Source organism: Musca autumnalis, unplaced genomic scaffold, assembly GCF_047663935.1.
Source record: "Musca autumnalis isolate F117 unplaced genomic scaffold, ASM4766393v1 scaffold_2, whole genome shotgun sequence".
NCBI lineage: Eukaryota > Metazoa > Arthropoda > Insecta > Diptera > Muscidae > Musca > Musca autumnalis.
The window spans coordinates 180,120,284-180,130,610 of NW_027411755.1; the positions used below are offsets into that span (position 1 = coordinate 180,120,284).

A 10,327-nucleotide genomic window follows, 5' to 3' on the forward strand; every position below is an offset into this window, starting at 1 on the left:
GGCTTACTATGAGAAGAACTTATCGTGGTTTCCTATGAAAAGACCTTCTAGTGGTCTACTATGAGAAGATCTTCTGGTGGTCTTCTATGGGAAGACCCTTTGGTGGTCTCCCAGGAGAAAACCTTATGGTGATCTTCTATGAAAAGGCATTCTGGTCTACTATGAGAAGAACTTCTGGTGGGCTTCTATGAGAGGACTTTCTGGTGGGCTTCTATGAGAGGACTTTCTGGTGATCTACCGTGAGAAGACCTTCTGGGAGAAGACCTTATGGTGGTCTTCTAGGAAAATACCGTCTGATGGTCTTCTATGAGAAGAACGTTTGGTAGTCTACTATGAAAAGACCTTTTGGTGGTCTTCTATGATGTTGATCTTCTACGAGAAGACCTTCTGGTGGTATTCTATGAGAAGACCTTCTGGTGGTCTTTTATGAGAAGACCATCTGGTCTTGTAAAGGAGGGTCTTCCCGTCTTTTGTGAGAAGACTTTCTGGTCTTCTATAAGAGGACCGTTTGGTATTTTATAAGAAAACCTTCTGGTCCTCTATAAGAAGACCTTCTGGTCTTCTAAAAGAATACCTTTTTATCTTCTATAAGAAGACTTTCCTGTCTTCTAAAATAAAAGGTTCTCTTCTTTTATAAGGAGACAGTCTTTTTTTTTGAATTAGAAAACCGCCTTGTCGTCAATAAGTTGAACTTCTGGTCTTCTGCTTTTCTAAAAGAAGACATTCCGTCTAATACCTCTTACCTTCTATGGAACGATTATCTGGTTTCCTACTGTAAAAAGTACTTGCTATAAGTCTTCAAGCAGAAGAGCTTATCTTCTGTCATGGGAAGACTTTCTGGTCATCTATGAGGAAACGTTCTGCGATTAAACCTGCATTTCTTCTGTATCAGAAGTGTACATATATTCTTCCAGGAGAAATTGCCAGAAAAATCTGAAATTCTTTGAGAGGGTATGTTGGGAAAACCCCTTGACCACTAGGTTCATTTATAAGAACTCCTTGTGGTCTTCTCTAAATGGGCTATAATTATAAAAAAACAACAAATATTTGTATGTATTTTATTTTATTCCCAGATCAAAAACACTCCGTTCAAAATTCCACTAAACCCCAGTATTGGTACGAATCCAATCACGAACATATGAAACTCTAGAATAGATACCAGGAAAATCGGGACGTGCACAGCCATAACCCCATGAAACGACACCAACCAGAACACCATCTTCGGTAACCAAAGGACCGCCGGAATCACCCTGACAGGCATCTTTACCACCTTCAATGTAGCCGGCACAAATCATGCGATCGGTAACACCACCAAATTTCTTATATTTATCCGAACATTGTTCCTGATTGAAAATGGGTACTTCAGCTAGGCGTAACCAATCCCGTGATTCTGTGGCATTTTGTGTATTACCCCAACCGGTGACAAAACACATAGTTCCATCCATAACAACTTCCTTCAATTCGGGTAATTTAATGGCCTGTTTGGTGTCATCGAATTCAATTTCTTTAGCCAACTTCAGTAGCGAATAGTCATAATCGACATTGGAGTAATTGAATTTTTCATGTTGGACAATTTCGGCAACTTGTATCAGTTCACCACCTTTGGAATATTCCGAACTGCCAATGCGTACTTTGAAGCGATCAGCGGTACGGCCACTGAAAGTGTAAAAAATAAGGTTTAAAATTACTTGGCTTATAAGGGTATCTTGTGTTCTCTTACTCTGTGCAATGGGCAGCTGTTAAAATCCATTGTTTGGAAATTATGGAACCACCACAAATGTGTGAAGATGTCTGCAAGGAAATTTGATGTGGGGCATCGGTAATGTTGACTTTGTGACCGCCAACAATGCGACCATCCAGGCGTGGTGTTGGGGTTATATCTTCATTCTCCAACTCTTGAATTGAGCGTTCATTTCTCGTTGTTTTGGGTATTAAACAACCCCTGCCCTGTGATTCCCTAATCAATGCACCAAACAGGCAAAGTGTCAAAGTCACCACAAATATTTTGACCATTTTGTTTTACTCTTCTGCCTTTGTCGTTGTCTTTGCTGTAGAATAAATTGAATGGAACTGTTGTTGCAACTCTAATTTCATTTAGTTTTTATAGTTAAACGTATTAGAAAAACTTATCCACTTGCCACACTTATCTTCAACCGCCTATTGCGACGTTGTAACACTACCTCGCTCCAAAGACGAACACCCGTGGTGTCTGCTAAGGTTTCTTTGCTGATTATCACCAACTTTTTCCGTCTTCTATTGACTTTAAACTTTAATTGGAACACAATTATTTTATGGGCCAAACATACTGGGCCCTGAGGTACTTGACACACATACCGCAAATATTTCTGATCCGGCAACATTAAAAACTCGTGTAAGGCAGATAAATACTTCTTTGATATTTAATTGAATTGTTAAGACCAAAGACAATAACTAAATAAATATTGACAATAGTTATTATTATTATGATCGCATGCCAATGAGTGGGCATATAATAACAATTGTCGTCAGAGTTGGAGTGCCTTCCAAAGATCACTTCTGTCTTTACATTTGAAGATTTGCTAATCCTGTATGAGGAATAGAGAAGCATTTGAAAACTCGTACATAGATACAACCCAGCAAAATAAATTGGAATTACTCCAATGGAGACCAGTTCATTCACGGCATGTTTTGATGCAGTTCAAACGGAGTCTTGAACAAGGTACTCCATTCCCTACATTTTAACGGTATGCGGATGCGATTCAAGGAATGACATCCTTTTGTCACAGCATCTGGATGAAGTTCAATCGGAGTCGTGAAAAGGCACTTCATTTCTCACATTTTTATTGCATCAGGATGCAGTTCAATGAAGTCGTGGAAAAGGCACTCCGTTTGATACATTTTTCAAGCAGTTTCTTAGAGATCCATACAAGCAGCGACATCATTCCTTCAAAGACAAAAAAGAGTGCATCAATTTCTAAAATTTTGATATAAAATAAACAAGTGAGCAACGGCTATACGCCTGCGCAGAAGCTCTTCTCTCGTAAACATTTCTTTAAGGGAGATACTAAAGTTTTCACCTACCTGGCTTTTATACCAAAGGACTTATGGCGAACTGAATCAAAATAATTCATATTTAATTGTATATTTAACTACTGTCGACATCTACTTGGTACTGATTGAAAGCTTCCTGATTAGCATTTATCATGTATTTAATACACCAAATAGAATCAGAAGCATAAAATTCCATAAATTATAAATTCGGATATCCCAGCATCTTTTTCAACATCACAAGCATTTCACCAATTTTGGTAACGCAATTGGGAACATTTTAAAGGTGAGAAACGCATCTAACCAAAGCTGAGATACTCGTCAGTGCAATGCAAAAAAAAAAAAAAAAAACAAGTAAAAAGTGTCAGTCGGCTTTGCCGACAGCCAATGTGAAGCGAAACTTTCACCTCCGGACAGATCGAATGTATTTAAGGTCTCTTCAGAATTGTGTGGCCCTTTTTGGACATTTGAATTTGCCGACAAAAATGTGGATTAGGAATTAACTGCACTAAGACAAAAATATTGAACTTTTGTAGGGCAGGTACCCTTAGGGAGGACCGATATGGGCCATTTTAGAAGTAAAACTAAATTTTGATAAAATATTAGAAGATCCAAAGTTTGGACCAAATTGGTTGCCCCATTCAAGTGATATCGTCCTACCATTTTAGTGACATTTTTTAAATATTGGGAGATGTACCGAAAGTTGTGGACCTGTGGACCTGTATTGCCCATGAAACTAAGTTTGGATATAAAATGACGAAGACCAAATGTTGGACCAAATCGGTTGAACAGTTCGAGAGTTATCGCACTCTCCGACCGCCACATATGGTGACATAGGGGTATTTTACACCTGTCGGGCTTTTTTCCCAAGAAATATGGACTTGCCCCTGAAAAAACTTTTACCGCCGTAATGGAGGTAGCGAATGCAAATTGCTTCAACAAAAATCAAACTGATTCGAGAGCAGGTCTTTAAGTGAACTTATCAGAAATTTTGTGTGAGAGGTACCAGAAGGAGTAGACAAATATAGTCCATATTCGAACGTGATCTATATCTGGTAGATATATTAGGAGTATAGATTACATCGGTCACTCCCTTCAAGAGTTAACGTGCGCAAAATTTTTCCGAACATTTTTAAAGTTTTGTGGGGGAAGTACCTGAAGGAGAGGACGGATATAGTCCGTCTTCGAATTTAAACTATGTTTTGATAAAATATTACGAAGGCCAAATTTTGGAGAGAATCGACAGATCCGTTCGAGAGTTATCTTGCGCTCCAACCACTACACAAGGTGTGATAAGGGCTTTTTGCACCTTTACGGTCATTTTCTCAGGAAGTATGGACTTGCCCCTGATGAAACTTGTACCGTCGTATAGGGGACAGTGAATACAAGATGTTACAATAAAAACCAAGGCGATTCGAGAGCAGGTCCTAAACTGAACTTTTCCGAAATTTTGTGTGGGAGGTACTCGAAGGAGTTTACCGATTGAGTCCATATTGGAACCTCATCTAAGTCTGGTAGAAATTTCATAATGTGCAAAGTATGGACCAAATCGGTTACTCCCTTCAAGATTTATCTTACGCACAAATTTTCCGAACATTTTTGAACTTTTGTGGGGGACGTACCGGAAGGAGTGGACCGATATAATCCATCTTTGAACTTGAACTAAGTTTGGACATAATATTACGAAAGCCAAATTTTGGAACGAATCGGCAGATCCGTTCTAGAGTTATCTTGCGCTCCAACCACTACATACGGTGTCATAGGTTTTTTTTTTGTAACTTTCAGGCTATTTTCTCAGGAAGTGTGGACTTGCCCCTAATGAAACTTACAGCGTCGTAAAGAGGACAGCGAATACAACTTGCGTAAACAAAAATCAAAGCGATTCGAGACCAGGTCCTAAACTGAACTTTTCCGTAATTTTGTGTGGGAGGTACCCGAAGGTGTGGACCGATTGAGTCCATATTGGAACCTCATCTAAGTTTGGTATAAATTACACGATGAGTTTGGTAGAAATTACATGAGAGTATGGACCAAATCGGTTATTTCCTACAAGAGTTATTGAGCGCACAAGTTTTGCGAAAATTTTTGAACATTTGTGGGGGAGGTACCTGAAGGAGTGGACCTATATGTCCCATCTTCGAACTTAAATCGAATCTGGACAAAATATTTCGATACCCAAAATTTGAACCGAATCGATTGATCCGTTCGAGAGTTATCGTGCGCACCAGCCAGCCAGATAGACGGACAGACAGACGGACGGACATTGCTAGATCTACTCAAAATTGTCTGAAACGAATATCGTACAAACATACTTGGGGTCTAAAACCATTATTTCGATGAGGCACATTTTTGGTCGTATCAAAGCGTAAATACCCTCTTTAGCCTAAAGGCTGAGGGTATAAAAATGGGTAAAAATGGGTTGAAGCCAAAGTGACATTTTTTGCTTTCTCTCGATTTGTGATTAAACCACATTTTTCCCGATTTTCCTGTCAAAGTGAAAGTAGAAGGCAACTTAATAAGGATTATCCCACCAATGTATAACTTTTCAAAATTTGATCTGTGTCTACGATTAAATGATGCTGACATTTTGAAGCCAGATTTTAAGTGTTTTTTGAAATTTTCTTATAATTTCGTTCCGCAAACAGGTTTTTCAGAAAATCATATGTAGGAATGAAGAACTCACGATTCTGAGAAATCTGTATCCAAATACGAAAATTTTGTGCGAACAAATTTCTAAAAATCATATATTTCGGGTCTAATTTGTACAATTGACATTCGATTTACTCGTGCATGATTGCAAATTTTGGATTTCTACGTTGCGGATTTAATAAATCATTACTCGTTAAAATCCATCTACTAAAACGCGAAATAGGGAAAATTCCAAGGTAGGAAAATCACCTAATATTGTTTTTGAAAATATCGCGCATTTTATCGCGTATTCTGTCGGCCGCTTGCACTGCTATGAAAAAACTAGTGCAGCATCTTCCTTTTTGCGGAAACAGAGATTTAAAAACTTTATGATAGGGAAACTACATTAATTTTATCCCAAAAATAGTGTGTGATGCTACATCCACGGTTCTTGACTGATTGCCTTGAAATAGGTATATATCGATGCAGATTTTCATGGTGACACTAAAACCGGTTGCGGAACGAAATTGTATGAACTTTGCGCAAATTAGCGATGTTTTATAGGTTTTTAATGCTAAGATGCAGCCGATGCTACATCTTAGCGTCCAAATTATATTTCGAACAAGTAAAAAAGCATTAAGTTCGGCCGGGCCGAACTTTTCATACCCTTACTTACTTACTTAGCTGGCCCATTACAGAACATTTGTTCTATAGGCCGAACTAAGAAGAGATCTCCATTCCTCTCTATTTGTTGCTTTGCACACTGGAATACCGCGCCTTGTCATCTCATCATCCACTTGTTTGCGCCATCTATTCCTTGGCCTGCCAATTCTGCGTGCACCGCCATGTGGCATGTATTCATACGCCTTTTTAGCGGGTTCATCATCGCTCATTCTTAAGATATGTTTAACAATATTGATGTCGTTGTATAGCAGATACAGCTCGTGGTTCATGCGACGTCGATATTCACCGTCAACGCAGATTGGTCCGTAGATCTTTCGAAGAATTTTTCTCTCAAACACACCAAGCACTGCCATGTCTGCTTGCGCAAGTACCCAGGCTTCGGAGCCATACATCAGCACGGGTAGTATCAGTGTTTTGTAGAGCGTTATTTTTGTTTGACGAGATGTGGCTTTGTTTTTAAACTGCTTACTTAATCCAAAGTAGCATCTGTTGGCCAATACAATTCTTCTTTTTATTTCACAACTGATGTCGTTTGTTGTGTTGACGGAGGTGCCGAGGTAGACGAAGTCTTTTACTACCTCAATATTATAGGAACCAACTTCCACAGTCGGTCCGAGCTCAATGGACGCATTGCGCGTCGACACCATTAACTTGGTCTTCTCACCGTTCAGCGCCAGACCCACTTCAGCAGATTCTCCTTCGACCTTTATAAAGGTATCAGTTACTTCTTTTACTGATCGACCCATGATGTCTATATCATCAGCATAAGCAAGTAACATGTGACTGTTGGTGTAGATTGTGCCACTTCTTTTGACGTTTGCCTCTCGTATAACCTTTTCTAGCAGGATGTTGAAGAGGTCACACGAAAGGCTGTCTCCTTGTCTGAAACCTCTTTTGGTACCAAACTCTTCGGAGAGGTTCTTTCCTATTTTAACTGAGGACCTCGTGTCAGTTAAAGTCATTTTACAAAGCCGGATGAGCTTTGCGGGAATACCAAATTCAGACATGGCTTGGAATACTTTTGAGCGCAGCGGACTGTCGAAGGCTGCTTTATAATCGACAAAAAGGTGGTAGGTGTCGATCTGCATCTCTTGGGTCTTCTCCAGGATTTGCCGCAGGGTAAATATCTGGTCAATGGTGGACTTGCCAGGTCTAAAGCCGCATTGGTATGGTCCAATAATCTCGTTGACCATTGGCTTTAGTCGTTCGCACAATATCCCTGACACGATCTTGTAGGCAATAGGGAGTAGACTTATGCCCCTATAGTTAGAGCATACAGTCTTATCTCCCTTCTTGTGGACGGGGCACAGGATACTCAGGTTCCAATCGTCGGGTACTCGTTCTTCCTGCCAGATGGTGCTAACTAGCTGATGAATACACCTTATCAGCGTGTCGCCTCCGGTTTTGAACAGCTCGGCTGGTAAGCCATCGGCCCCTGCTGCCTTATTATTCTTCAGCCGATTTATTGCTGTCTTTACCTCATCTTGGCTGGGCGGTATACATTCAATACCATCTTCTGGGATTGGGACTGTGGTATCTTCGTCGTCTTCGCTGCTATTGGATACCAACAGATTTGAAAAATGTTCTTTCCATATCCTGAGTACACTATCTGTATCAGTTACCAAATTACCTTGCTGGTCTCTACAGGAGGATGTGCCTGTACCAAAGCCATCAGTTTGATGCTTGACTCTTTGGTAGAATTTTCGGACTTCATTCTGGCTCCTGTACATCTCGATTTTTTCACACTCCCGCTTTTCCATCTCTCTCTTTTTCCTGCGGAAAAGACGTTTCTCCTCTCTCCTTTTCTCCCTGTATCTCTCTCGTGCGCTACGCGTTGCTACGGATTGTAAAGTAGCCTTATATGCCGCATTTTTCTCTTCGGTGGCAGCACGACACTCCTCATCATACCATGGATTCCTTGGTGGAGGTCTCTGGTATCCAAGTATGGATTTTGCGGCTGTTTGCATGGAGTGGGCAATGCTTTGCCATTGCGCTGATATGTTATCGGGATGAGGAGGGCTTTGATTAAGCAATTGGGCTAGTTGAGTGGAATATGCTGTGGCTATCTGTTGTGATTGCAGCTTACCGATGTCTAACTTTCGTGTTGTGTCTGTTCGTACTTTGTTTGCTACGTTTAAGCGGGTGCGTACCTTTGCTGCAACAAGGTAGTGGTCCGAATCAATGTTTGCGCCTCGGAACGATCGTACATCCAACACGCTCGATGAATGTCTTCCATCTATCACAACATGATCAATTTGGTTTCTTGTTTTCTGATCTGGAGACAGCCAGGTGCCCTTATGAATATCGAGATGATTAAATCTGGTACTGCTAACTACCATGTTTTTTGCAGCTGCAAAGTCTATCAGTCTCATACCATTGTCAGATGTTTCACTGTGGAGACTGAATTTCCCGACTGTTGGGCCAAAGATATTCTCCTTTCCAATTTTGGCATTAAAATCGCCTAGAATGATTTTAATGTCATGGGCAGGGCAACGGTCATATGTTTCTTCTAAGCGCTCGTAAAATATATCTTTGGTCTGTTGATCCTTTTCTTCAGTGGGAGCATGAGCACAGATAAAGCTGATGTTGAAGAATTTAGCTTTTATTCGAATTGCAGCAAGTCTTTCATTCACTGGAGTGAAGCTGGATACAAGATGTTTTAGTCTCCGACTAACTACGAATCCACAACCAAACTCATGCTTTACGTCATGGCAGCTATAATACAGTGCGTCACCTTTAGGTGTTGTTGTGACGCCTTTCCCAATCCATCGTATTTCCTGTATGGCAGTAATATCGGTCTTGTACTTTTCAAGTACGTCTGCCAATGCGAAGACTGCACCTTCTCTATAAAGAGTGCGAACATTCCAGGTGCAGATTCGCAGATCATGGTCCTTAAAACGTTTGCGGGATTCGTCAACTTTAGAGGGGTTTGTTTTTCTTTTCTTTCGTTTTTTCATAGTAGGCTGTTTTTTCTAGGGGAGGGTTACTAACCCGACGCCCAAACCCAAGTTTTTAACGTTCTTATGGGTGAACGCGCGGCACATGTTAGCTCACTACCTTTAACGGGCGTTAAAGGCAGTTCCCCAGGTGACACCACGGGGAGGTCAGTGTCCACTTGGGATGAAAGAGGGACCAAGATAAATCCTGGGCTTTGCCATGTTAAAACCGGTCAGGACCGTTCCTTGGTATCTTCCATCCCCTACGTCACCCTTTTCATACCCTACACCATAAAATATTCTGAACTAAAATGGAATAATTACTTTTCATTCCTATCCCCAACTTTAAGTGGGTACGTTAAAATGTCAGATAATGTTTATGTACATTTATGCTTCATTCTGGAGGCCCTTTTTTATGGTGCCTATATCTAACTATGTATGTTGACAATTTTTGGTGGGCGAGAAATTGGGAGGTACCGTTATATAGGGGTTATAATAAAACATGGACCTATGTTGACAGTTTTTGATGGGAGCCTTTAATGTCAAATAACTCCTAATTCGGTTAAAAAATTTAGCTAGAATCTTCAAAATATCGAAAATCGGTACATAACGTGGGAACTTCAAATGTCATTAACAGCTAGTTCGGGCTATACGAAAATATGAACTTAAATGAACCGTTATATGGGGGCTATACCAAAACGTGGACCTATGTCCACAAGTTTTGTCATATAAGTTTATTGACATTTAAGAACTTTAAATGTCAAATTATAGCTACATCGGTCTGAAAATGTAGCTAAAACTGTCAAAATACCATAAATCGGGGGGTACCGTTATATGGGGGCTATACCGAAACGTGGACCTATGTCCACAACTTTTGTTATATAAGTTTATTGACATTTAAGAACCCCAAAATGTAAAATTATAGCTACATCGGTCTGAAAATGTAGCTAAAAATGTCAAAATACCGCAAATCGGAGGGTACTGTTATATGGGGGCTATACCAAAACGTGGACCTATGTCCAGAACTTTTGTTATATAAGTTTATTGACACT

General features: G+C 40.2%; 1 protein-coding gene across 1 annotated transcript; it reads right to left on the bottom strand.

The window, feature by feature from the left end:
- Positions 1-1,089: 1,089 nt before the first annotated feature.
- LOC141393228 (trypsin-1-like) lies at positions 1,090-2,033 on the bottom strand. Its single transcript, XM_073966194.1, has 2 exons — positions 1,721-2,033; positions 1,090-1,656 (listed from the first exon to the last, which is right to left on the bottom strand). Exons 1-2 carry the CDS (start codon positions 2,011-2,013, stop codon positions 1,101-1,103), a joined length of 849 nt encoding a protein of 282 aa, XP_073822295.1. The 5' UTR covers positions 2,014-2,033; the 3' UTR covers positions 1,090-1,100.
- Positions 2,034-10,327: the final 8,294 nt, after the last annotated feature.

Coding starts and splice junctions, on each gene's coding strand:
- LOC141393228 (XM_073966194.1), bottom strand. CDS start 2,013: ATGGTCAAAATATTTGTGGTGACTTTGACACTTTGCCTGTTTGGTGCA. Junction 1,657..1,720: donor ACAGCTGCCCATTGCACAGA/GTAAGAGAACAC, acceptor TTACACTTTCAG/TGGCCGTACCGCTGATCGCT.